The 27,996-nt window shown below is 45.2% G+C and overlaps 1 protein-coding gene across 1 annotated transcript; it reads left to right on the top strand.

Annotated features, from left to right (window-relative positions):
* Window positions 1–2,170: 2,170 nt before the first annotated feature.
* On the top strand, window positions 2,171–26,404 carry ATIC (5-aminoimidazole-4-carboxamide ribonucleotide formyltransferase/IMP cyclohydrolase; the record flags this gene model as incomplete). Its single annotated transcript, XM_082001579.1, has 16 exons — window positions 2,171–2,246; window positions 2,961–3,087; window positions 4,873–4,949; window positions 6,054–6,120; window positions 9,052–9,140; window positions 10,496–10,647; window positions 10,764–10,920; window positions 12,187–12,312; window positions 12,426–12,533; window positions 13,825–13,910; window positions 15,156–15,245; window positions 17,422–17,550; window positions 18,502–18,594; window positions 24,493–24,675; window positions 25,617–25,772; window positions 26,253–26,404. 16 exons carry the CDS (start codon window positions 2,171–2,173, stop codon window positions 26,370–26,372), a joined length of 1,836 nt encoding a protein of 611 aa, XP_081857705.1. The 3' UTR covers window positions 26,373–26,404.
* Window positions 26,405–27,996: the final 1,592 nt, after the last annotated feature.

Raw genomic sequence — 27,996 nt, forward strand, 5'->3', positions numbered from 1 at the left:
CACATCCAAATCCACACACCCCTCTAGCACACAGCCAGAACCCCCCCTTCTCAGACTTCAATCTAAGAAGGGACACGGGGTAAACCCAAACTGCCCTCCTGCCACGCAAGCCCCTGTGCAAACAGAAACCTCGTCTCATGCGCCAAGGGACAACAAACTGCTGGAGAAGCTAAAAAAGCAAATGCCACTATTTACACTGATAACGTCCCTCCGACTGTTTGTCTGAAGGCATCAGCGGCCCTGTCCTTTTGTGCCCAGGCTGACATGGCCACCCGCTCGCATGCAGCTTCTGCAGTATCACAAAACACCCTGCTTCACAAACAGCATGCACACTGTTCCTTAGCTTCTCAGGCGCTGCACCAGAATACACAATTTCTCTCCAACATTGGATAAATATGCAGAGCTCTGTTGAATTTTTCATTTTCACATACATTAATCATCCCCAAAGCCCACCTCAGCTGTACAGATCTGTACTCTTTGTACAACTTTTAGTCTCTCAAAGGTGTGTATTTTCATAATGATAGTGCTCATGTACCACTTAGCAGTATATTTTCATTTGGCCCCAGCCACACTTCTGAACAGTAATTTATTACTGCTTGTCACGAGCTGCTACTAAGAGTAATATATATACTGGGTTTATTTAGTGTGTTTAGTATTTCTTGCTTGACTCTTTCTTACACAGACAATACTGCCCAAGCCCAGAGATTCACAAATCAAAACAACCAAGTTTCTGGGCCTTCCAGTTGCACTTGTTTTGCATTGCTCAGTTTTTTGACTGCAAGATCTAGAAACTTTCATTTATTTGTTCGTTTTTAATGAAAATAGAAAGCCTAATACAGTCTGCCTGCTCCAGGCGCTGCAAGTGTGCAGTGAACACCTACATGGACAATGAAAACATGAGAGAAGCACACAGGGATGTCTCAGGGACTGGCCCATGCTGGCTTTATTGCTTAAGGACCCCATTCAAAACCTATATACCAGGCTCCCACCACCCCAGAGGTAACGTGTCAGGGCTGTGCATGTTATACAAAGGTAACCAGGTGCCAGCTTGCTGGACCTGATAACCTGCAAAATGTTTGCCATTTTGCTGGGCAATGCTACCTGCTGGGAAAGGCAGCACTGACTGTGTTGCTGAAGTGACAGGACAGCCATGGAGAGGCCTCGTGGAAACACTGGCAGGGCAATGGCCAGGGCTTGTGCTGCAGATTAACTGCAGAGCTCGCTATCTGCAAAGTGGCATGGGTTGCTGCTGTTCCACTGCTGCACTTGAACCCTGCTGGGGTGTGCAGGGGCACAGCAGAGATTTTAACCAGCTATGTTGAAACCAACGTGTTCTGTCAGTGCTACCTGTCAAGCAGAAGCTAGAATGAAAACAAGAAAAAACTCTTTTGCAAGGAGTTCCTGGAAATTTAGAGGCCTGTAGGGTACAAAAGCTCCCCCTGTTAATTCCCCTTACAGAGAGAAATAATAAATAAAGGGAAGAAAAGCATCATTTTGCTATTGGCAAGCTTAATTTTTTACTTCGGACTTGGTAAACAAGTGTTTTGTCTTTGCCCCTGATCGTCAGTAGATTGCAAGCTCTGCGAGAGGATTTTCCACAGACGAAATTCCAGTGAGTATTTCTGCGAAAAATTAATTGTCCTTATTGCACTGCCTTTCACTGCAATGAGGTATTACCTCACCTACACCTCATTTTTCACCTGTGTAGTGAGTTGGGTTTCCTGTCACTGAGGAGGCCCCAGAAAAACCTGTCCCCCGGCCCGAAGGTGCTTGGCCTGCATCGAGCCACACTTGTGACCGCCCACCCTGTCCCCGCCGGCACCTGGTGAGCGGGGGCACCACCAGCTGCAGCCCAGCCGGGGCGAAGGGAGGGCTGCCCGCCTGTATCTCCCCTCAAGGGGGGTCCCCCCTCCTCACCCCAGCACTGCCGCCCGTTGTGCGCACACACAGGCGCACACCGCACGCCACACGTGCATGCCACCCCACGTTCACACCCCGCGCCTGCCCCTCCATTCCCCGCCCCGTCCGGGCCGGCCCCTCAGGCTCCCGCCTCCCCCCCACCCCGTGCAGCGGGCGCCCAAATCCCGCCGGGCCGCCGCCGCTCGCTCCTTTCCTCCCCGCCCTCCTGCCTCCCCACAGCCGCCGCAAGCGCGCACCCACCGACGGCGCCATGGCCGCCCGGCAGCAGCTCGGTAACGCGGGGGCGGAGAGGGCCCCGGGTGGGCTGCGACCTCCTGCCCGCTGTGGTAGTGAAAGCAGCCGCCACGACCGGTGGCGGCCGTTAGAGCCGCGGCGGGGGGGGAGTGTGTGTGCGCGGAGTGTGTGTGTGTGGGGGGGACTGCCCTCCCGCCAGACCCCGAAAATGGCCGTCGGGCGGGTGGGCCGCAGCCGGCGGGCCGAGGTGTGCGTTTCCCGGCTGCCTGGTTCAGCTCAACAGGGCGGCCCCGGAAGGCGAGGGGCGGCCGGGTGCCGCTCGCCTCAGCGCGGGGCCGCCGCTTCCAACCCGGTAGTTCCCGTGCCCTGAGGGGAGTTGAGGGCGGGCGGGCGGGGGCCGGTCGCTTCTTTCCCTCCGGGCTGGTTATACCTTGGCTTCGATCCGAGCCGGTCGCTGTGTGAAAGAGGCGTTTAAGCTCCGGCGAACGGGGGAAAGAGAAGCGGGAACGACGGTGAGGGCACATCCCGCCTTTCGCGCCCTGAGGCAGGGGCGGGAGAGCGGCCGCGCTGCCTCCTCCCGCCGGCCTCTCGCCTGTGAGGCGGCGGGGGGGGCCTTCTCCGTGGGGGAGGTGGGGAAGCGTAAAGCGCTGCCGGCCAACTCCTCCCTCCCCTCCCCGGTCACCTCGCACCGGAGAAGATTCCCAAGTTACAGAACTTAAAAAGGCTTCCGACTCTTGATCCTGTTGTTTTCGTTCTCTCTGTTCCACTTTTAAAACCAAGATATTTGTGCTCTTCCCACCCGTTAGCTTTACTCAGCGTCTCTGACAAGACCAGCCTGGTGGAATTTGCAAAGAGTCTGAATGCTCTTGGCCTGGGTTTAATTGCCTCTGGAGGAACAGCCAAATCCCTGAGAGATGCTGGCTTGCCTGTCAGGTACAGACACTTTCCACCAAAAATGTTCATTTGGGTCCTGAGGTCGCTTAAATTGTTTTCTCGATCCATGAGCAAAACTGATTGAAAACTGGTCTGAAAAGAAGTCTTCCCTCTCCCCCCCCCCCCGCCAATAAAAAAGAAACCAAACCACCCAAAAAGCCCCAGAGTAAACTTCAGAACCTTCTCGGCCCGAAGCTGGTTGACTGAAGCCAAAGAGCAGGTTAGCAGGTCAGCACACAGAGGGATGTCAGGAGCATTGTGTGGGAGATGACACCTTATCTGCCTTGAGCCAGTTTTTTTTTTCCCCTGTGAGACAATCGGTTGTCTTGAAATTCATAATCTGACCCCAGTGCTGCTCTTCACAGCCAGGTGAAAGCTGCTCTTTGCCCAGTCCTGGGATAGGGAAGGTGACGTGTCAGGAATACGTTAAAGCTCAATGGAGATAGTTTGTCACACATAATTTTCCCAGCGTGATGGTCAGCTTTTTCAGACAGAGCCTTGAAGTGTTATGCATCCACTGTTTGAGAAGGGGCATGTACAGTCACCAGCTGTTTTGGCCCACGATTCTGGGGAAATTTGTTTTAGTTTCTCCCATGCTGTGATTAAAAAAAAAAAACAAAACAGCTCTGGCCAAATAAAAATTGTTTCCAGTACAGTGATGAAAAATCTGTCAATTAGTTGGCAAAATTCTTTTTTGCTTCCAGTGAATGCAGTGGTAGTCCCCTGGGACACATCAGTATGAATATACACTGCTTCCAGAGCTCCCTGTCCTCACTGTTACCCAGCACTTGGTCGTGTCTCTCTGACTTCTTTGCTTGGCTGTGCTGTCAGTGAAGCCTGAAGCAAAGGAGGGCTGCCATTCCTCTTTTCTCTCCAATTTGTTCTTCCTTTACCATCATAAACAGTCCCAGGGAATGGTGAAACTTTAATTAATGTTTTGTCTAAGCTGGGAAGAAGACTACAGACATATTGCTTCTTTTGAGGATGGTCTTCCATTCTCTCTATAAACCACGTTGACTTGGGATTTGCTTATCTTGATTATTTCAGTGTATTTGAGAAATAACCATACTGCTTAGTTGAGTGTGACCCATGAACTTTGTTTCCTTTCGTGGGAAAAGCAATTGTTGCCCCTTTGGCATAGGGAGGGTTTGTAGTGAAATGTATACGGTTTTTTGTTTTGGGTCACTTACTAGAAAGCAGTGTCTTTTCTGTCTTCTCTCAGATGTAGCTTTTGCATAAGATGTAGATCAGCATCTGGTGAAGGGTGACAGAGCAACATTTTGGCTGTTTCTATTAATCCTTCTGTACCTAGCAGCATTTTGCTAACTAGCTGACAGATGCCAACTGTAATAAAAAGTCAGATCTGCCTTAACGTAGAATGCTTCATCTCAGAACTACTTCCCAGCCTTCCGTAAGAAGGATGCATCCTAGTCCATCAGTCTACATAGGTTTTTCCTAGCAGTTTAGTAATACACCCTCTATATGTTGTGTTTTTACTGAGATACAAGATACTGAAATTTAGAGGAATCATGCATGTGTTTTCTCTCTAAACTCCTGTTTTCTGATGGAAAAGTGGTGATTTTTTTTTTTTAGGACCAAAAGAAAGCTAAGTTTATTTCCCCTCCTTGCTGCCTTCAAAACTCCTAGGTTTTAAATCTCTTTCCAGTAAAACCAACATTGCCAGTAGATCCAAATTACTGCCCTGATGGGGATAATAAACATTGAACCTATAGAGTAAATCAGTATGGCACATCTATTATCATGCTGTGTTTTGTCATTGAGCAGAGATGTTTCAGACCTGACAGGGTTCCCTGAGATGTTAGGTGGACGTGTGAAAACCCTTCATCCTGCAGTCCATGCTGGTACGTTTCTGCTAATATATTTTCAGTGTAAAAGAGAAATCCATGGGCAGTGAGGGTGGGAAGAAGGGATTGACAGATGTCTGGTTTTTTTTTTAAGGGTTGTGTGGAAGAACCGGGTAATGAAAACAAATTTGCTGTAGCAGCAGGAGAGCCGAAAAGCATGGGGTAGAGAAGTGCACGGTGGCTGAATTACTTCCTCTTCTGTTGCTATGCTGGCATCTGTGCAGTTAGCAGAGCTTTTCCTCCCCAGGGCTACAAGGAACAGGGCTTCTCTTTCTCTGTAAATGCCTTTGCAGACTCAGTTTCAGACCTATTCAGGCAGAGAGCTCCGCTGAATTTAATCTGTGGATGAATCTGGTGTGCAGCATAAGGAACATGACAGCAGAGTCTTTAGTGGGTGATTTCTGCATGTCTAATCTTCCCTGGCTCCTCTTCAGCAAGGAAGATGTCTGATAATTGGTCAATCTGCATGTTAACCCATCTGTTTTTTCATCTGTTATGGTGCTTGAGATCCCTCAAATTGAACCTGTTGCCCATCATACTTGAGGGCTGGAGACAAGCGCCTCTGATAACCTTGAACCCGGGATTGTGCTGTTGCTTACTCTGTGCCAGCCAGTCACCAGCATGTTTCTCCCAAGTTCTAGACCCAAGCCAGCCACCTATGCTGCTCAGCTAGAGGCACAAGCTTCTTTTGCTTCAGAAGCTTCATAGGCTTTGAGTGTTGCTGGCTGATGAGGGCAGGTGCCCTTTTCCTCTCCATGGAATCCTTAATGACAGTTTTAGTGTTTTAAGGGTAGTAACTAAATGCTTATAAAGTATATTTTTAAGGTTGCTGTTCAGCACTTGGAATGCTCTAGGATTTAGCATTGGGGAGAAAAACCCCAAACTATTAGTATGGAATTTAAACAGCCAAAGAGTCAGTAAAATGGAATAGGGTGGAAGAGTAGGGGCTGAGGACTGTTGTCTGAACTAGAATCAGAAGGCTTATGGCAGAAAATCTCTGAGGAAAAGCACAGTCTGAAGGAAGATGTTGAATTTAAAAAAATGTTTGTTGGTGATTTCATTATTTTTTTTTAATAAACATATATTGTTGTTTGTAACTAGGCATCTTGGCTCGCAATATTCCAGAAGATAATGCCGATATGAACAAACAGGATTTCAGCCTTGTAAGGTAAGTGTCAGGGGACATGATGCAATTCATCAGTAATCAAAAATGAACATTGGAAACCAGTCAACACCAGTCAATGGGAGCAGTAGGGATTGTAACATCTGCACACCAGCTCTGTAGTCTTCTGCCTTTTCCTGGTCAGGAGATACTATGTTTTTAAAAACACAGTTTTCTAGAGATGCATCTTCATCACTTGCAGCATGAGAAAACTAAACCAAGAAAGTTACATTGTGGTTTCCGCAGGGAACAGAGGTTGTAATGTCTTCTGGTTATCTGGGAATTTTGATGCTTTACATTTAGTCAATGTTGGACCATGTTACACTTCTTGCAAAGCTGAATTCAGTACTTGTGAAGCTCGTGCATCTCCCCACAGCTTGGCTCTGGGAGTCTGATCAGATGATGATTCCTGATTTTGAAATATTTGCTTAGTAAATATACCCTTTGATATTTGCATAATGTTTACTGAGTTTCAACACATAAATAAAGAGTAGACATGAAAAGTGGGTCAGGAACATGCAGCATCTGTACAGACAGAAAACACACAGATAACAGACAGAAAACTTACTTTCTGAGAGCCATCATGGGAGCGAGTGAGCTGCAGCCAGAAATTGAAGTAACACAGTTTGCGCACTAACCTACCAAAGACTTTTTCTGGTTTTGTTAGAATGTACTTGCTCAGTACACTCACGCAGGGCGGTGTGGGACTGTGTTTAACTAATTGGTTTTAATGTCTAACTAGGGATTGTGAGTAACCAGTTCTCTGATGGTGGGTAGCTCCTTGTTTAGAAGTGAATGGCTGAATTGAACAGGATGGGAGGTATAGTTTGACTGTAGTGATTGGGCCAGAATGCATCTTAAAATTGCTTCTAAAAATTGATGTGCCTAGGATGGATGGATTTCCAGGCTGATTTTGAAAACCTGAAATTTAAAACCACAGGAATCCTCATATATGGCTCAGCAGTGGTGGCTCTTCAGAGTACACTGCATATTAAAGCCAGCTCTGCTGAATCGCAGGGGGAGTTACATGCCTTTACATTAGTGACTTATAGTGCATTTGCATCCAGAGTAATAATTTGGATCTGGGCTGTGTTAACACAAAGCAGAAAGAGCTTGAGTTCATCACACTGTGTGGGAACAGAGGAATACTAAAAGTGGGATGCAAGTGTATGTGTCACAGCAATTCACTGCCAATACTGGGCATGCATTGGAATTTGATACCTTCTTATATTCAGATCAAGAGAGTAAATTAATTCTCTTAGATTAAAAACATTGCTTGGAAGGTCAAAACAGATACCTCCTTTCACTACAGTTCATGTGGCACTGGTAGGATGGCACAGGGCAAGTTATTACTTCATGCTTTCTGGAATACAGACTGCAGCTGCTTTCAGATCAGATCAAAAAAACCAAGTCCAGTAAGGTCCAGTCTTACCTTGAGAGGGGCAAGTAAATTCTTCCCCCCTGCTTTCATGTGCTACAGAAGCTTTATGGTATCTGGGGCATGCACTCGGGTTTCATACACTGTTGGTGTTTTAAAAGTCCGGAAGGTGATACATAAGTTGTTTTCTGCTCTTGGAAAAGTTGTGGAAAATTAGATTGATTGTACTTTGCTTGCAGTGAATCTTGCCCTAGGTGCTTACTCTCTTACGAAAATTGGTGGATGCCTATTTTCAGTATTGCTGAGAGCCCACTTTGAAGTCACAGAATCACAGATTCATTAAGGTTGGAAAAAACCTTTAAAATAATCAAGTCCAACCATCAACCCAACACCACCATGCCCACTAAACCATGTCCTGAAGTGCCACATCCACACGTTTTTTGAACACTTCCAGAGATGGTGACTCCACCACCTCCCTGGGCAGCCTGTGCCAATGTTTGACCACTCTCTCCATAAAGAAATTTTTCCTAATATCTAATCTAAACCTTCCCTGGCGCAACTTGAGGCCATTTCCTCTCGTCCTATCACTAGTTACTTGGGAGAAGAGACCAACACCCACCTCACCGCAACCCCCTTTCAGGTAGTTGTAGAGAGCAATAAGGTCTCCCCTCAGCGTCCTCTTCTCCACACTGAACAACCCCAGTTCCCTCAGCCACTCCTCGTAAGACTTGTGCTCCAGACCTCTCACCAGTTTTGTTGCCTTTCTTTGGACACGCTCCAACACCTCAGCATCCTTCTTGTAGTGAGGGGCCCAACACTGAACACAGGATTTGAGGTGTGTCCTCACCAGTGCCCAGTACAGTGGTACAATCACTTCCCTACTCCTGCTGGCCACGCTATTTCTGATAAAGGCCAGGATGCTGTTGGCCTTCTTGGCCACCTGGGCACACTGCCGGCTCATGTTCAGCCGGCTGTCAACCAGCACCCCCATGTCCTTTTCCACTGGGCAGCTCTCCAGCCATTCTTCCCCAAGCCTGTAACGTTGCTGGGGTTGTTGTGACCGAAGTGCAGGACTCAGCACTTGGCCTTATTAAACCTCATACAGTTGACCTCAGTCCATTGATCCAGCCTGTCCAGATCCCTCTGCAGAGCCCTCCTGCCCTCCAGCAGATCAACACTCCCACCCAACTTGGTGTCAACTCCTTTGAAATGGCTCAAGCTGTGCACCAAAACCACTAAACATTTAAATACAGGCCCACATGTTTAAAGAAACTCTTCCTTTAAACTACTGTAAATTGTGGTTCTATCTGCTGTGACATTGTTTAATGTTCAGAGTTCAGTTAAATTTTATAATGCGTTGTACCATCACTTGTCCTTTTCCTGAGCACCAGTGTCTCTTAAGTCTTTTGGAGAAAGAAACCTTGGCTACAGGTTTTTATGTTGGTCTCTGATATGACAGACAAGACCATAAAAACACAGGTGGTATCTTGTGCTTGCCAAGCCCAGTTTGGCATTTTTATTTTTTATGGATTAACCCCGCTTTTCCCCTCAATTTTCAGAGTTGTAGTGTGTAACCTCTACCCCTTTGTGAAGACCGTATCTTCTCCGGATGTAACTGTACAAGAGGCAGTGGAAAAAATTGATATTGGTAAGTTAAAAGAGCAAATCTATTTTTCAGGCAGACTTGATGGTTCTGGTCTCTAAGTGGTCTCAGTTCTTCTCTTCTTTTTTGGTGGCCCTGCAAACCCACAAAGGAAGTTTGCTAAAGAGCTCAGGAGTTGCAAGGAGCAGACTGAAAGCATAGCTGGGTAAACCTCATTGCTTTTAAGCAGATGTACAATTAAAATGGCAAGTGGCTATTGTAGCAGGCTGGCAAGCCATGCTGCGTGGGTGGGCAAGTCATGCGCTGCCCAAAAGGAGGAGCCTGATGTACTGTAGAAGGCTGTGCTAGGAAAGGCCAGGTGGAGCATGCTTCCTACTGAAACCCGGAGAGCAGATTAAACCTCTCTTGCAGCCTCTGGCAGTGTAATAAAAATAAAAAAACATGAGCTTTGGAGAGGAAAAAAAGCTGAATCACTGAAAGTGCTCAGGTGATTGCTGAAAACTTCATTGCAGGAAGCCATTACAAGGAACGTGGTTGGTCTGCATATGTGGGAGAGTAGTTAGGACCCAAGTTTGGAAACATGGACGCCTGTATCATCAGCAGTTTTGATCTTCCTGCTAGTTATTAACCCCAGAAGGCTTGCCGCTCCTTCACTGCAGCATCTCTGCTTGGCAGCTTGTGAACAGTACAGGCACAGTGTTGTGCCATGAGGTTGGATTGGGATTGAATTTTCTTGCAGTAGTTCAGTCCAAATGATGCCCAGCAGAGTTCTCTATTAAATGTTTTATGGAGTAAGACTCACTCTGCATGTAGCAGTGCCAGCCTCTACTTTTCCTTTGCAACAGCCTAGTATCTCGTATGATTTTGTGTTAGAATAGCTATGCAGCGACAGATTTAAAGGGGAAGTGTGGCATTTTATCTTACACCGAGGACCTGGGCAGGATTCATTAATATTTGCGGAGAGATTTGGGAACCTCTGTTGCTTGGCAGTGTAGAAGTGACTCTTCGTATAGATCCCTCCCCAACCTGGTGTGGCCGAGGATTGTGCTTAAGCACTATGTGGAGACAGCCATCCTCTTCAGGATGTGGCTGTGCTGCTCGAATGCATTCTTGCCCCAGTTGCTCATCGCAGCCCGTGACCTGTTTCCTTGCCATCACAGCTCTGCCTGCATCTGCAAAGGCCGATCAATGTGCACCTTCATCAGTAGATTGAGTCAAACTTGCCAGCCTTGTGTGTTTTGAAGAGTGTTCTTATGGTCCCTTCTTGCTGGAGAGAGGGGGCCACATTCATCTGGCACAAATGATCAATTGGTGTATGTCCCTTCTTTGCTTCAGATGTGGCTCTTGATTATGCCATGTCCAGAAGGGAAGTGCTTCATGTCTCCATCTTTCTTTTGCAGGAGGAGTTGCCTTGCTGCGGGCAGCTGCCAAGAACCATGCTCGTGTGACAGTTGTGTGTGACCCTGCAGACTACTCTGCAGTAGCTAAAGAGATGGCGACATCAAGGGACAAAGATACTTCCATGGAAACCAGGCGTCACCTTGCACTGAAGGTTGGTCGTGTTTGCTTGCAGGCCAGACTCGTTTGCCTTTCATTAATTCCCTTTAAACACCAGGTCCTTTGTAAGTTGATGTTTAAGTTGAGAGGTCTCCCCCATTCTTCCCCCAGGCTTTCACCCACACTGCTCAGTATGATGCAGCCATCTCTGACTACTTTAGGAAAGAGTACAGCAAGGGGGTGTCCCAGCTGCCTCTGAGGTATGGCATGAATCCTCATCAGAGTCCTGCACAGCTCTACACGATGAGATCCAAACTTCCCTTGACAGGTGAGGCTTAGGCCGTGCTGGCCAAAAGGGAGCTCTGGGATAGCTGGGAAAGGAGGTGGTTGGACATATCTGCCGGTTGTCTTTAAAACTGAAATAACATCTTGTACCTTACTGCAAGGGATGGCCAACAGTGCCTTAACAACTACTTTGTTACTGAGTGGCACTAGCTTTGCAATGAAAAGGTTGAGCTGTGTGAGACAGAAAAGCTTGTCTGCTGACCCCCACAAGACTTCTGCTAATGCTGGCAGAGGGAAGGGATACTAGTCTCACTTGCAAGAGTTTGAGATGGGTCTGGTGTGTTTCTCTGCCATTTTACAGGGTGTGCCACTCACCACAGCATTGTTGCAGCGAGGAAAGTCCCTGTTCTGGAGAGAAAGAAAGTCTGGCTACTCTTGTTCTTGAGATTGCTTTCAATGTTGGTGAAACACAAAGCTCTGCCTTGTGTGCAGGCATTGTCCCGTTCAATAGGCAATGAAGCTTTGTGTTGCAGCATTTCCCAATTTCAACTCTGGGACCTCTTGGGAAGCTTTTCAGTTCCTGCACTGGAAGCTGATTTGCTTGCAAGCCTGCCTCCCAGTATGGCAGCAGAACAACACTGTGTTCACTTGTCCTGGCCATGGACTATTGCTAAAATGATCTTTACCTCTTGTCTCCTAAAATGCTTACAGTCCTGCCATGTCAGTACGAGCAATTCTTCTTGCAGGGCCAGGGCAAAAGGTTTTGAGAGCAGACTTTTAGACTTTAGTCTTGATACGGATTTCTGATGAAAGGAACCAGTTAAGCACTTTAACTCACCCTGAATTTTGTGGCTGTGAGTGGCTCTGTTGACATCAGAGACAACATGTGCTTAAAGTTTGGCTAGTGCTGGAGTACTTTGAATCAGAGCCGTAGTCACCATATGAAATTTATTTACTAGATCTGTGAAGACATATACCTGCTAGGGAGCAGGGGGTGTGTTTTTTGTGTTCTTCCCTGCCTGTGCACCTTTGGTCAAAATCAAGCTCTGGTAGGCTCCCTCCGGAAGAGATAGCTCTTGTTCCACACAGGGACAGTGTGCCTCTCCCATGTCTCAGGCCTGTGCATTTCTCACAAGTCAGTGAAGCTTTCCAGGGCACTTAACCAGTTGCTGGGGAGACAGGGTCATTTAACAAGAACAATTTGTAGTGATTTCAGTTCTTGGTGGGAGAAATCTCTTCTGCTTGCTCTCCAGACTGGGGAGAGGGGTCTGCCCGCTTTAATGGGTCTATTTGTGTGCTGTGTTTGCAGTGGTGAATGGCTCTCCAGGGTTCATCAACCTGTGTGATGCTCTCAATGCCTGGCAGCTGGTGAAGGAACTCAAACAGGCCTTAGGCATTCCTGCTGCCGCTTCCTTCAAGCATGTCAGCCCTGCAGGTAGGGTGGCTCCTTGTTGCCACGATTTTGTGTCCCTTACCCTGGGGAGGTCCCAGGGGCAGGGACCAGCAAGAGGCTCTGGTTTGAGTGCCCTGGCTTGTATTTCCCACTAGGTGCTGCTGTTGGAATACCTCTCAGCGAACAGGAGGCACAAGTCTGCATGGTGCATGACTTCCACAAGACCTTAACGCCCTTAGCGTCCGCCTACGCACGAAGCAGAGGTGAGAAGCCCAGGAATAAACTAGCATGTCCAAAGAGCCGAGCTTAATTCTCAGCACCTGAGCAGCATGCTTAGCACTTTGCAGGCTCTTCTCTTTGCAGGGTACTTCTCCTCTGTACTGTTTTTCTCCATAAGGGTCCGACTGACTAAATGAACGGACTGCCTATCAAGAATTGTTCTCCAAGTGAGCAGACCTTGTATGTTGTTTCAAAGAAGCTAAAAACATATTGGATTCTGTTTCTTGATGTATATAGAAGACTTGTACAGATTTTTTAATTTAAATGTGTATATATACACACACAGAGATACAAATTATGGGGTTTTGGCTAAAGGATGGATAAACAAATAGCTGTGCTGGTAGTACACTCAGCCCTCCATTGCATACGGGGTGCTCAGGAGTACTTGAGTAGAAATGTTTATGCCTGGTATTTGGTGGGTGGGTTTTTTTAATGCTTTAGTACTTCAGAGCTCACAAAAAGGCTAAAAATAAGTAAATGCTTATCTTTAAAGATTTAAAAAAAAAAATTTTAAGTTAAAAAGAATTTTGCTAATTCTCTCATTTTCCATGATATTCCTAGAAAATCTGCACAGACTGTAGAAAACAAAGCAAACCTACTTGATGAGGGGGACATTGGTTTGAGTTCATTTTTGGCTGCTTTGGAGACCACCTTTGAATGTTGCCTTCAGAAAAACATTGCATGAGTGGTAGAAAAATAAACCTTTAGAATGGCAGGGACAGAAGAATTGACCTTGCTAAGTAGCAGAGCATCTGTAACAGGATCTGAGTGCCAACAAATTGTTCACCTTAGCTATGCCATTAAATATAGAGAATATTTATTTAAAAAATAAATTAAAAATTGCTCTTGGCTACATTTCTGGGTCTGGTTTCTTGCAGGAAAAGCCAGATGGGAGCATAGACATATAAAAGCTTTCTTCTTTTTCCAGCTGTCTCCCATGTAAAATCATTCTGTGTATGATCCTTGCCTCTCCTTGTGCTCTTGCCACCATGGCTACAGCAGAGCTGCTTGCGGTAGTGGTGGTAGTCATTACAGAGTTAGAGCTTTGACAAATGCAGTGAAAAAGGAAGAATATCTGAACTACGGGAATATTTAAAGGTGCATGTGTTTGGAGTAGGATTTTTCACCCTTGTTACTCTTGTATTTCCTGTTTGGGTTTTTTTGCTGTGGGACTAAATTATTAGTTCTTATGGAAATTGGCTGGATTGTAGGAGCAAAGACTTTTCTTTGTATTATGCTATAGTTTGATAAGTTACTAAAAATACGGTTTTGCAGGTGCTGATCGCATGTCGTCTTTTGGTGACTTCATTGCCTTGTCTGATATCTGTGATGTGGCTACTGCCAAGATTATTTCCAGAGAGGTTAGTTAAACAGCAGCAAATCATTCAAGTGTAAAAAGGAGAATCGCACTAGATGGAGTCATTGGTTTGTAACAGCCATTCTGTTTGAATTTGACCCATTTTAGTGAAGACTGTTTATTGGTTCATTTGTGTAATTCAGTATCTGGAGCGCAGAATTTACACCTATCTTTTGATGCATTTTTTTCCTCCTACCAGTTAAAACCTGGCTGGCTGGGAGAGCCTGTGAAATAGCAGTGCTTGAAAATGCTGCTTTTCAAGTGATGATTGCAAACCTCTACCTCCTAGTAGGTCTCTGGAAATGAACCCTGATTACCCTGTCAGAAGTATCTGGTTGAAGGGCTGTAATCTGAACAATAGAGGAGCGGAGAGCTGATGGCCAGCCTCTTGCCCAAGGCAGGAATTGTGGATGTCGATTGCTACCTGCCAGCTGATACAAGTTACGTGTAGGCTCAGCCACTTTCCAGGCTGCACTTTTAACTTTGCTGGATTCAACGTTAACTCTGTTAGCTGATTGTGTTGCACAAGTTACTGGTTTAAATACAGACTTAAATGTATTTACCAAACACATTCGTCCCATTATATGTTGCCTACAATTTTTTTGAGAGGGAGAAGGCACAGTGCAAAGGGCTGTCTTGTATGTTGGAGGCTTCTTCTCAAATGAATGAAAGAGCATGTTTGACTGGTTTGTGAGGATAACAGTTGGTATACTACTACTTTAAAAAAAAAACACACCAAAAAAAAAACCGCCACTAAAGGAACCACCCACATTGTAGGATAAGAATGTGAAAGGTGTGTATCACTTCATGGCAGTGATGAATGTAAACTCTTTTTCCTCAGTTTCAATGCTATTAACAGCTCTTTTCCCAGTATTTTTGTCTCATCAGGAGTGTCACTCTTGAAATAAGGAATTTTTTTTTTTTTTTTTTAAAGCCACGTTTACTGATAGGGCTGAGAAGTGGAGATGTCATGCACGAGCTGTTTTCCCCTGCAGGGGGATATTAGTTATTAGTTCCATTCTGTTTAAAGTGATGGCAGGATATTTTTTATTAACTCCTTTATTGTAGTGCTCTGCTGTTTCCAGGACTGAAACCAATATTGTAATAGTGCCTTTGGTATTGTATGGTACAGAAGGACCCCAAGAGGTGTGCCTTCAATTCCTTTCTGAAAATGGCAGGTGGAGTTTTCAGTATTAGATCCTCTTTTATTTTTTTTTTTCATGTAGAAGCTGAAATCTGTGTGTTGCAGGTATCTGATGGTGTGGTAGCTCCTGGCTATGAGGAAGAAGCTCTCAAAATCCTTGCCAAAAAGAAGAATGGTGGTTACTGTGTCCTCCAGGTTTGTACTCCTGCTCTACTCTAACCCTCTTCTGCTCTTCCCATACATGCTTTTCACAGACATTAGTGTCCAAATAGCTGGGGGGCTAATCCAGGCCCCCCTGCAGTGCATGGAAGTGTTTCCTCTGGGTCTTTGGGGATTCCTGTATGAACTGGAATTCCACCAGCAGTGTTGTGGTCATATTTAGCGTATAGTCCTAAAGCAGAGTATTTTTGTAATGCCTTCCTTGGCTTTCAAAGTGATGTGGATTTAAAGTAGTTAAATCTGTGAACCAGCAAGAATACTTCAAAGAAGGAGAGTTTCTGTGCTCTCTTTCTATTCTTTGCCAACGTTCCTCTCACATTTGCTGAATATGTTTTCTTCCTGAATTCTTTATATCAGATCTAGTGCCTCAATGATGTTGTGAGTCTTGGGAGTGAGAAGCATGTGTTGTGTGTCACTGGGGGAGGCCTTGTCTGGGTATGTGGTATTTGTAGGGCAGTCAGTGGTGAAGATAGCAGCACAGGCAGAGTTTGGACCTGGGATGATGCACCTTTACATACTGCAACCAGGATGCTTGTCAAGGAATATTATTATAGTGCGGTCAAGTGTCAGGTTGCCGTACTAGTTCCCGCATTGATTGTTGGGACTTCAAAATCATCCAGTTTTCGTGAACATGACTAAGGGATTACGTAATGCTGTGAGAGCAGCCAAACCGGTCCTATTTCTGCCTAACTCTGGGAGACAAACAAGAAGAGAACTTCACTACAACATAACAAAAGAGAAAATCCAAGGCTTAGATGAAGTTGCAATTGTAGTGGAGCTGTGGAAGATGGCTCAGGAGCTTCAGGCAAGAAGGAATGAAATTGCAGACAATCTTGGCAGCTGATTACCTCCTGAATTTAATTAGCTTTGCAAGGATGAGGTTGTATGGTTAAGCCTGTATCTTCAGGGCCTGCCTGCAGAGGGATGCTGAGGAAAGTTGATCTGAACAAATTTAAATGGATTAGGGAAACCACATAGAGTGTGTGCACACTCCTGTTTAGAGCTGGTAGCCTTGATCTAGTTTACTTCATAGAATCATAGAATCGTTACGGTTGGAAAAGACCTCTAAGATCATCAAGTCCAGGCATCAACACAACACCACCAGCCCACTAAACCATATCCCGAAGTACCACATCTACACATTTTTTGAACACCTCCAGTGATGGTGACTCCACCACCTCCCTGGGCAGCCTGTTCCAACGTTTGACCACTCTCTCCGTAAAGAAATTTTTCCTAATATCCAGTCTAAACCTCCCCTGGCACAATGTGAGGCCTTTTCCTCTTGTCCTATCACTAGTTACTTGGGAGAAGAGACCAACACCCACCTCACCGCAACCCCCTTTCAGGTAGTTGTAGAGAGTGATAAGGTCCCCCCTCAGCCTCCTCTTCTCCAGACTAAACCACCCCAGTTGCCTCAGCCATTCCTCGTAAAACTTGTGCTCCAGACTTCTCACCAGCTTCGTTGTCCTTTGGACACGCTCCAGCACCTCAACATCCTTCTTGTAGTGAGGGGCCCAACACTGAACACAGGATTCGAGGTGCGGCCTCACCAGTGCTGAGTTTCATGTCTCAATAACATGAACTGAGGCTATCAGATTTCTAAATAAGCATGGGTAAACCTGAATGCAGTTTAACATTTCCATTTAACTTTACCCCTTGCACTGGTGTAAATTAACTGTGCTGCATGCTTGTTTGGAGATGGGCCCGAAGAGAGTGCATCTCTCGAAATAGTCGCATTCACTGTTCTCTTTAATGTCAAAGAGGGTTGGGAGTTGTACCTTGAGGCATGTATGAAGCAACTCAAAATATTTCCACCTTCTTGTGGAAGACTGGAAGAATCTGTGTAGATGTGTTTTCCCTTTCTGTGAAAGACTAGAAGACTTTGTAGATTTTTGTGGCTCGCAGGATGGGCATTTGTTTATATGCATCTATACTGCATTACCTCTCTTTGCCCTGTAAATGTCACTTTGTGCTGTTGAGACCTTGCTGCCCCAGTTAATTCTAATTGCTTCTGATGATTTGACATTGCTTTCTATAAACAGTTCACTTCTTTTGGATTCTTTAGATAATGTGTTTTAACCTAAGATATTACTGGACGTTGGCTTTGAAGAGCTCTTAAGAATGTTTTATTGGCCTATCCTTTGGCTTTTAGATGGATCCTCATTATGAGCCAGATGACAATGAGATTCGAACCCTCTATGGATTGCATCTCATGCAGAAGAGGAACAATGCAGTCATTGACCGGTCGTTGTTCAAGAACATTGTTACAAAGAATAAAAACGTAAGTGTAGAAGATAAATGAGCTTAAAGACTGGTAGAATGAACTGGTGTGCTTTCATCAAGGAAGTCATCACTGTTCTATTTTAAGAGCTCCTAAAATATTTTAATGAGACTTTAACTGGTTTCAACAAAACAGTGCTTTCTGGACCAGATATATTTGGGTAAATCAGGGTAGTTTGCCTTTGTTTTGATTCCTTACATAAATAAGAGGAGCTGGGCCTTGCCCTTTATCTCTGACTACCAAAATATTTGTATTTCTTATTTATAAGAAGCCACCTTGTGTATTTTCTTAGGGTGAGATAGGCCATGTGCTAAGGATCCATCTCCTTCTGACTCAGTGTTTACTTCTCCCTTTTGTGTACAGTGTGTTGTATAAACTCTGGCCCTGCTGATACTGCTCATCACTTAGAGTTCACATCACCAGAAAGTTACCAGTTATTTCTTTGTCTCTGATCTTGTTCTCATAAAAAATCAGATGTTAATGAGCACATGATTAGTCATGGGCTCAGAAGCAAGTTCAGACATTGAGGTAATAAAAATCATTTTACCAAATTAGTGATGGAATGGACTTAATGTAAATATTGGGAGCTGCTATTATTGTTGCGGTCCTGTGCATACTTACTCATGTGCTTAGATTTTTTGCCTCTGAGCACATCTGATGACAGCAAGCAAACAGAGAAGACTTTGCAGGCTTAGGGCCAGTGATAGAGCCCTCTTGACCTGGTTAGATTGAGTCTTACCATATAAGATTATAAGAGCTATAAGATTAGCTGCCAAACCGATCATTTACAGTTTTCAATCTGAACAAAATTTGCTCGTAATTGAACAAAACAGGATATTTTAGTTCTCTTGTTTTCCCTCTCTATGATACAGTACTTATGATGGCTTTGGGGGTTTGCAGATCACTAGCCAGTTGTTAGGATGGGCCGTTGACAATGATGTTTTGTTTCAGCTGCCTGAGTCTGCTGTTCGAGACCTGATTGTTGCCAGCATTGCTGTCAAATACACCCAGTCCAATTCGGTTTGCTACGCCAAGGATGGGCAGGTAACCAAATCAGACAGCTCTGTGGAGCGTGCTTTCACAGCCAAGCTGGCCAGGGAGTGCTTTTGTCAGGCATGAGTTTTAAAACCATTTAGCGTACAGGAAGCTATTAAACAGGTACAGACAAACTGCCCTAGACAGTGCCATGCAGAACAGTAGCTAAACCCATGTTTCTCAAGAGGCTGCTTCAAAACCTCCGTGTAGTTTTTTCATGGTGATGACAGGGCTGGCTCTTTCAATGATAGGGTTGAAAAAGCTCCTATATGCTTCTGTAAGTTTGGCCTTGAGTAATTTCTTTCTAACTACTTTTTCCTTTTATATCATTTTTTGAGGGCATGTACCTGCATTGTAGTCCATATAGAGCCTTAGGAAGTGACAGTAGTTTTCACAGCTGGATTCTGACTGTCCAAATGGTTCTTAGTTTTATTTTCACTTTTTATATAAGAAATAAGGGATGTGCTTTCTTTTTTCCCCTTTGGGGTATTAGAAATCTTCTGTTCTCCCGGATTTTTGGGGGTTTTTTTCAAGCTTATGATGGATGTTGGGATTTATAGGGGTGTTATCAAATGTGTTGAGATAGGAATCTTAAATTTTTTTTTAAAATCCCTTCTTTCCAAGTTATCACTACATGTTCAGCTTAAATCGGTTATCCAAAAGTTGTTTTAAATGTATTAAAAACAGTATTTTTGCCCAGCAGCTCATTCTCATAATGCTGCTGTTTAGCTGGTTTTCTGCTCTCCATGGTAACTTTTCCATAGGCCTGGATTATTTTTTAAAAATACAGAAGAAAAAGACAAAGAATATTTTTGATCTTGAGCTTTGGTACGTCATAAACCAGCCAAATGGGTCATACAGTGTACCCTACAGGTACAGACTGTGAATGAATTCCAACGCTGTCCTTTTTGCGTTGGTACTCATCTGCATTTGTCAGATTGTTGTTACAGCCTGAAAGCATTGCAGCGCTGTCTGCGGGGGTCATGTGCTCTATGGTTCTTGAAAACATGTCTTTGGAGATCTGGCATTTTTCTTTTATTCAGTTTTGGTTTGTTGGGGTTTTTTTCTTGCTTTTAAACAATTCTTTGTACTTGAGACTGTTAGTTCTCGTAGCCCCAGAACAAAGTTGTCACTATCTTTGCTCCTTTTCCCTTATTACAGCAGCAATTTCCCCAGTGCTTTTGCAAGTCTGGACTTAACATGGTGCTGCAGATGTTTCTGAAATGTGTGTGGTAATGCATGTACCATATGGAAGGGAGAAGGCATGAGGGAGGAGTGAAAAGCAGTGTGGGCAGGCAGGGGTTTAACTAGCTGGGCTTCAGTGGTGTTTTGCATTTTTGCAGGCATATATTTGATTAAAATATAAATGTACTTTGTCTTGGTTTGCTGTATATGTGATAAGGAAGGCCAAGGTCAAAGGTCTGTATACTGCACTAAGAAACAGGTGACTTTAGCAGCAGCAGCTACAATCGCTTACTCAAGGAGGTGGCGAAGCTGTGTTGGGTTCTTCCAATCAAAGCTTAATGTCTTCCTAAAGAGACACATTACAGTCCAAATGCCGAAACAGCAGTGTGGCATGCCATAAGTAGTGATGGGAGGAGCTCAGATAGGAGCTCCCTTCTGGTTTTAAAGCCTGTAAAAGCTTCCCGAGACTGTTAAGTATCGAGACCATTGCTCTTAACGTGGGGAAGGAAATAAGGTCCACTAAAAACTGGTCTTACTAAGATGATGATTAGCTTAGCTTCTTCTTGGTGATGCTGCGCAGAACTAACTCTGGTCATACCACCCACCATCAGACGTGTACAGGAATATTTGGGTGCAAATCAAAACATAGCACAAATCAAGAACCGCGGATAGAAAGTAACTTTCTGATTGTTACGCTTAAAAGTCAGATCCTGGAAAAGCATTTTGCATGAGCCGAGCCTGGGAAGTCCAGCTTCCTTTCAGCTCCATTGCTTTTGGTTTTCCAGAGGTTATTTCAGCCTCACAGCATCCCCCTTGCCTAGCAAAACTCTTGTGTATCAGACATCCAGAACATTTTTTGGCAGCTTGGCTTCGTCAGGTTTGTGACTGGATTGGCTGCTCCAGCAAGGGCTGGTGCTTGGGTTAATAAGTTCTAGGAAATCATAGAGTGGGAGGAAGTGTTTATGCACTGGAGTGTCACTTAATTTGCAGGAAGCCAGCTGCCCCTAATTGCAATAAACACTTTCACTTGTTTTGTCTGACTTTCAGCACCAGCGAAGCCAGTCTATAACATGTTGATTTACAGTTTCTTTAATGATACCACCATGGTTTAAATAAGCAATTTAAAATTATTCTCTTTCTTTATTTTCTGCACAAGAGGATAAAACAAACCTGTTAATTTACCGTACTGTTTTCCACCGATGGTGCAGACATTTGTCAGTAACTTCATTGTTTGTTTGTCTTCCCAATTGTGAAGTCCTTTATTTGATTTTTATAATTCCAAATGTATTTAGGCTTTCTGTTTTCACTCATTATTCAGGGTAAATCTGCATAAACCCAGGCCAATTTGGATCATTTTACAAGGATCCTTTGGGCATTATCCATCTCACCCACACTGTGCTTTTGCACAGTATTCCAGCTACGGGGCATGTTTGGCTTCCCTGTGAACTACAGTGTTCTGTTCAAGTAGTTCTCACTTTTCACCCAAGATTTTTTTTAAGTGATTTTTCTGCTCGCCTTATATTATGGTCTCCTTTCACTCCTCACACTTAATAGGCTCTGCTTAAGCACTTTTTGAATGTCAGGAGATTCAACTATGAAAGAAATTAATTTTTGTGTAGAAAATAGGCAGAAAATAGAGGGGAAGGATTCCTTTCTGGAGGATTTTGATGTTTCAGCTGAGTTTTCATATGGGAGAAAGGCAACATTTGAGGAAGGGAGAGATGAGGTGTAGGAAGAAGGATTTTTCACTTCACACGAAGTGCAAAAGGCAGAGAATAGGTATATTCAGACAGGCCAGTGTGAAGAGAGGTTCAGGTACAAGTCTATAAAGCTCAGCCTTCTGATTTCTCCTCTGTAGACCAGAAATTCCAGGCTAGACGGAAGAAATTTTCCTCAGCAGTGTTGCATCAAAACACATTTTTCTACAAAAGAGGATTTTGCTTTCCCTGGATCGTCATTTTTCCAGTGAAGTGCATCTTAAGCATATTCTTCCCAGGCTGTAACTGTGAACTTCCTTCTCAAGCAATGTCAGCTCATCAGGAGGAGGCAGAGAGAAGCAGTTTTTATATTCTCTTGCCTGTTAAGCCATTATAAAAACACCTCCATGTGTTGCAGATAGTATCTCTGTAGATTTGGGGATGCCTGTGAAGAGTTTACAGGGTATATTACTTTGTTTAGCTGAAGCACAAAGTTCCTGCCATTTCGGACTTGTTGAACATGAGCCAAAGTTCAGTTACGCATCTTCTGACAAAAATTAGGTCACAAAAAATGTAAAATATTTTGAGTAGCTCAGAGAGAAAAAGAAAACACTCTTTTTGGGAAGGGTGATTGGGTGCTGACAGGTAGAGCTTGATTTCTGATGTGTGCCTGTGAAGGAGCTTTGCGTGTTTGGGGCTGCACTGGCCTGGAAACACTCTCCAGTACCATTGCCCTTGCCAGCTGAAGGCCAGGGTTTGCAGCAGACTCGCCAGTTCCATCACAGGAGTGCAAGGCCACAGTTCACAAGTACTTGATGAAGATGAGACACCGTGCTGGCTGGGAAAGGGCACAAGATGTTGCACTTCTGGCACATGACATCACATTTTCTAGAAACTTGGGAATGTTTCATGGTGTTCTGGCCCCTGCTACCAGCAGTCTGTCCAGTACTCTCCACCATCTTCATCTCCAGCTAAAAATTTCTGCCTTAGGCCAGCCTGGCTTGCTAAGCCCACTCTTAAGGGCTGAGTGACTGTTAATGGTGTGCAGTATATGGCAATTTTAAGCCATCTCCTCTCTCTAGGGAGAGAGGATAAACCTCTGTGGAAGAGGTGAGATACCTTCCGGCAGCTGGCATTGAGCTCCCTAGAGATGCAGGGTCCCCTGCAAGTTTGAAGGTTAAACAGGGTGGACGTGAGAGCAGAGGCTGGACATCAGGAGTGTTTGTGGGGGGAAAGGTGTCACTAAGTCATGAGAAACTTTGCATCTATTTAGTATTTATGATAATATTAATATACTTATGGGCTTATTAAGCACTGATGACTTCAGTTATAGCTGAGCAGATGATATTAGATGGCAGCCCAAGTCTTTCATTTGCTCCTTGGGGGAATAGTATCCAGCAGCATGTTTTATGGTTCTGGTAAGAGGTGAAGTCACTGTGTCTTGATGAATGAGAAGACAAATGATTCATTCCTTTGAGGGCAGCCTTTGACTTACAGCTTTACCATCTGTTTCAATCTGAGCTGGAAACTCTGAGGTATTGGCCAGAACTGCTAGCCTCAACACAGTGTCCCTGGAGCAGTCCCCCATGTGAACAGCCTGGTGAACGGTTCAGCTGTGGCTTCATAGGAGGAGGAAATTATGGGAGAGAGACTTGTTTTCTGTCAGATCTCTGGTTTGAAATGGCAGGACTTCTCTTTGGAAAGCAGGACCCACAGCTCTGAAAGCCGTGAAGAAAAGTTACCAGTGGTGAAGTCTGGCCTTTGTGCCTGGCATACTGTCATGGCAGAGGCAAAGCTGAGCGACAGCAGACAGTCTGGAGCCGAAGAGACCTCAGCTCGGTCCCTTGCCCTTGCCAGTTGTGACTGCAGGCAGACCGTATCTGCAGGGGTTGTTCTGCCAGCGTCCAGTAACCAAGATGTCTCCAGCCACTTTCAGTTTTCAGTGGCATCAGCACCTAAGAGTTGCCTTTCCCTCCAGTGCAAGCTTGCACCAGCCCAGACAGGATGCAAGAGCTTGTTCGAATTGTGCGTTGAACTGTGACAAATGGCTTGCAGAGTTACCTGACCACCAGACTCCAAAGAGTCTCTACATATTTTAATCTACAGTATACCTGCAAAAATTGGGAGGGATTGAATGTGTCTAATGAGAACTCCAAAGAAAGTGGTCTGATAAAAGCAAATGGAAACCTGAGCGTATTTGCTGAGGTATTTTCATAGCAGCTTCCTTGAGGAAAAAAATTACCTTTTGGATTTTGCTTCCAGAAGCACTAGGTCTGTTTTGATATCAAGCACAAGTGCTATTAAATAAGGTTAGCAGCAGCTGTGTTAAAAATCTGGACTCTCTGGCAGATGGCAGAGTAGGAAATGTGTTGGTAGATCCAGGGCCTTGACAATTCATGCGATGTAATGGTCCTACTGACCAACCTTCCCAGTTGAGCTGTGGATGTACTTTCTTATCAGCCTTGACAGACAAACTGCCCTGTAATCCACTACATAGCACAGCTGATCTGTTTAAGCTGTGCATGCCTGGCCCACCGGGAAAGATGACGGTGTTTGGGTGACCTGGGCTCAGACTTTAATCCTCTAACTGCAGGGCCCTTTTCAAGAACAGGTAGGCAGCTTAACCACCTCTTAGCAGTCACATTTGTTTCTACAACCAGCAGGATTTTATTTTGCCTTAAACAAAAGCCATAATTGTATCACTCTCCTGAGGTTAACAGTTTGACTCTGATGGCTGGGGCTGTGGTATTTATAAGGATGAAAGAAGGTAGTGTCCTCAGAGTGATGGTCAGCTTAGCAAAGCCATGGAAGTTAGCAGTGAAGAGAGCTGACCCTGTAACCAATTTACAGGATCGGGGATGCAGGTGTTTTCAAAGTTTTCCTTGCGAATTACCTACACTCTTTCTCCACTTTCAAGAGCGGATAATTTGTGGGTGGTCTCTCCTAATTGCTTGGCTGGAATGCAGCTCTGATTGTGATCTCTGTGCAGCAAGGTGTGATTGTTCTTTGTATCTATATGCTTCAGGTCATAGGTATTGGAGCTGGCCAACAGTCCCGGATCCACTGCACGCGTCTGGCTGGTGACAAGGCAAACAACTGGTGGCTCCGGCACCACCCACGTGTGCTCTCCATGAAGTTCAAAGCGGGTGTGAAGAGAGCAGAGATCTCCAATGCCATTGATCAGTATGTCACTGGGACCATTGGTGAGGTAAGGGCTGGCTGAGAGGTTTCTCTGGAGAGTCCAGCTTCTGCGAAACAAGTACTACGTAAAGACTTTAAGCCTGGCTTGAGTTTTGTGCGTGGGTGTCAGTCATAGATGACCCCAAAGAGCTGGGAGATCTAGTGGCCAGGGCCCAGGATGGTGACTTCCCCGAGGTCATTTAACAGCCCAGTGGCAAAGTGTCCTGCTTTGCCCCTCCAATACTGCACCCGGGTGCTGGAACCTGCCCTATGCTTTGGTGTGTGGTTGCTTTCATCTGATAGTTCCCCCCAGCAGTAAGGAAGGGTTAAAGCTACAGTTAATGTTTCAACTCTCACTGCCTTGTCAGAGCAGCTGTCCTTCTCGAATGCTGCTCTTTGCTTGTGTGGCATTTTGGGTTCTTGGAATCTCTCTGACCTCCGTGTTGCAAGCGCTAGTGAGACAAGAAAATAGTATGTCCTTTTTAAGTATTGAAAGCAAAGAGCTGGGTTGGGGACCTTGTGAATCATCTCTGTGAGCAGTTGCTTGTTTAAGGGGGTAAGAAATGGAGCAGTTGCTGTTTCAGAAGGTGAATCATAAACCAAGCTGCTGTTTGTCATGTGTTAGGTCATCTACCAGATCCTGTTTGTGTGTGCTGGCATTTACACAGAGCAGCATATTGCAGGCAGGCCAAGCAGAGCATCTTGGAATTGAAGGCGGAGAGGAGGAATCCCTCAAGCCCTGGGGTGAGGAGGGGGAAGGAAAGGAGTGAAAAGGATGCAAAAAGAGCTGATGGTGGTAGTGCGTTCCCACCACTACTTGGGATTTTAAAAACAGAGCTGTGGGAGCAGAAAGCCCAGCTGAGCTGGGTGTCAGAGGGATGCCATCATCACTCATCCTTATGTGCTTCTGGCCGGAGACTGCCGGGAGCCCGTGCTTTGGGGCTGAGCTGGCTCTTTTTGTTGTCACAGGATGAGGACCTGGTGAAATGGAAGGCGATGTTTGAAGAGGTGCCTGCCCAGTTAACAGAAGCGGAGAAGAAGCAGTGGATTGCCAAGATGACTGCTGTCTCTCTCAGCTCCGATGCATTCTTCCCTTTTAGGGATAACGTCGACAGAGCAAAACGGGTAAGGTCGTGGCAGGGCCAGGATGTCGATGTGACTCCCAGGAAACCTCTGCTCAGCCTGGGCTTTTCATTTGAATTTTACACTGAGTGCTGCAGAATGCTGCACTGCTGGCTAGAAGAGCGCATCCTGGGAAGGGTGTTTCTCGTGGTTACTGGTCTCATGTGGACAGTAATTATCCAGCCATTGCTCAGTTTGTTGATTTGGGATGAGTAGAGGATTAAAGTTTATTAAACGGTTTAAGAATATGAAGACAAGGCCTATTGCTTCCAGAGGAACCATTTTATACTTGCTTCTGAGCTGTGGAAAGAACGGACTGCTCACATGAGGAAATCCCCTGTGCATGGCTTTGGGCAATGGAAGCCTTTGTTCAATGCTTAGTATGGTGGGATGTGGATGAAGGACTGGGGCTGCCAGCTCCTTTACAGGGGGATTTTGGTTTGGTCTCCTCTAATCCTTCTACTTACCTCTGTGTTTGTTCAGAGCGGAGTACAGTTCATCGCTGCCCCATCTGGCTCGGCTGCCGACGAGGTTGTGATCGAAGCTTGCAATGAGCTGGGGATAACTCTCATTCACACCAATCTTCGGCTGTTTCATCACTGAGTTTGCTGTGGGCTGTCATGGCCCCTCTTTGGTCACAGTCTCACCAGCAGCAGTGACTGGAATATCACCGGTTTCATTGGGAGGCACCTGCAGTCTGTGCTTAGCAAGCCTTTGTAAGATCTGTAAAGGAGATCTTCCCCTGTGTTAACAGAGACTGAAGGCACAAGAAGTTGGCCTCCAGGGTAGAAAATAGGTCTCTCTATTCGCAAATAAACATACGGTTATTAGCTATGTTGGAGTTTGTAGTCTTGTGTCATCCAAATCCTGTGTCCTCAAGACAAAAGGTTTATTTTGGGGATAAATTTTATGGTCCAGACTTTACTAACTCATTAGAAGGCCTATGGAATGGTATGAAAGCCTGGCTTGTGCCCAACTCCTCAATGAACTGATAAAAATCTGTGGTGTAACTTGAACTGAGCTGCCTTTTTTTTTTTTTTTTTCCTTCCTTGCTTCACCCCCCCTGGAGTCGGCAGGTAGTTTTCTCTGGGCGTTTCTAATCTATTATCCTCTTCCCCTGTGAGGAGAGGGGGGCAGGTCCTTTGTGCAAGGCCATCCCTGGTTTGGTGCTCTGAATCCTGCCTTAGACGTGTGCTTTGGGCTGAGGGGCAGTGTCAGATGGCTTTCTCCAAGGTAAAAGACTCATTCCTGTGAGTTTGACATGCTTGTTCTCATGCCGGGGAGTTCAATTCAGAGTTCATAGGCAGGCATCTGGGAAGCATCTTGCCTGAAGCCACTTCCCTTCTCCATTGTGTGCAATTTGCATTAAGCAGATTTGAACTCTGATTAGAAAAACAAATCTGGAGCACAGCAAGATGAATAAAGTAACAGCCCAGACACGTTTTTGCTGGCAATCACTGTGACCATTTCAAAGGGATTTTTTTTGGTTCCATTTTATAAAATCTGTTCAGTTTTGGCAAGGAACAGTCCACAGTTTTGCAATAAACACTTCTGTCGCGGCTCTGATCTCCGCTGGTACTGAGCAGAAAGCTGATGCATGTGTTCCCCTTGCCCAAGCACTAGCAGGGGCACATAGGTAGGAGATGGACCTGGAAGAAGGGAAATTCAGGTTGTGTTCCTGGCTCTGCTGCTGGCTTGTTGTGACTGTGGACACATTTTATTTCACCTGACTGCCCGTTTCACCCAGACTTGTTTGAACTGAGCAAGGCAAAGATACTTCCTGGGGCATGTGAGTTGTTTAAGAGATCATAAGCCACATGCCAGTTTTACCTTAATGCGTTTCATTCTATCGGCTCCACATACATCTGCTTCCCTTGCTTCCCTGTGCCTTAGGCCCTGGGCACTGCCCTTGCTCTGGCCTGACAGGGAGAGCTCTCCTCTCTTTTCTTATCTCTATAGTGGATTATTTTTTCTTTTCTGATCTCTACCATAGATTATTTCCAAGTGGCTGGATTAGGCAGGACAGGGTAAAATGGATTCTACCTTTTGGACCTGGTAGTCCAAAATAAAATGGTGCATTGCCTAATGGCTTGCCTGCTGGCTGTGCTAACTCCAGCCCTGGCCCAGGGCTGCTTTCTGTGCTGTTGCATCCCATACACTGTCGGTGTTTGGAGTCTTCTGTGTTTTTACTAGCCCAATAATAAAAACCTAATTTTTTATAAACCCA

This window comes from Phaethon aethereus (genome assembly GCF_964289735.1).
Source record: "Phaethon aethereus genome assembly, chromosome: 6".
NCBI classification, from domain to species: domain Eukaryota; kingdom Metazoa; phylum Chordata; class Aves; order Phaethontiformes; family Phaethontidae; genus Phaethon; species Phaethon aethereus.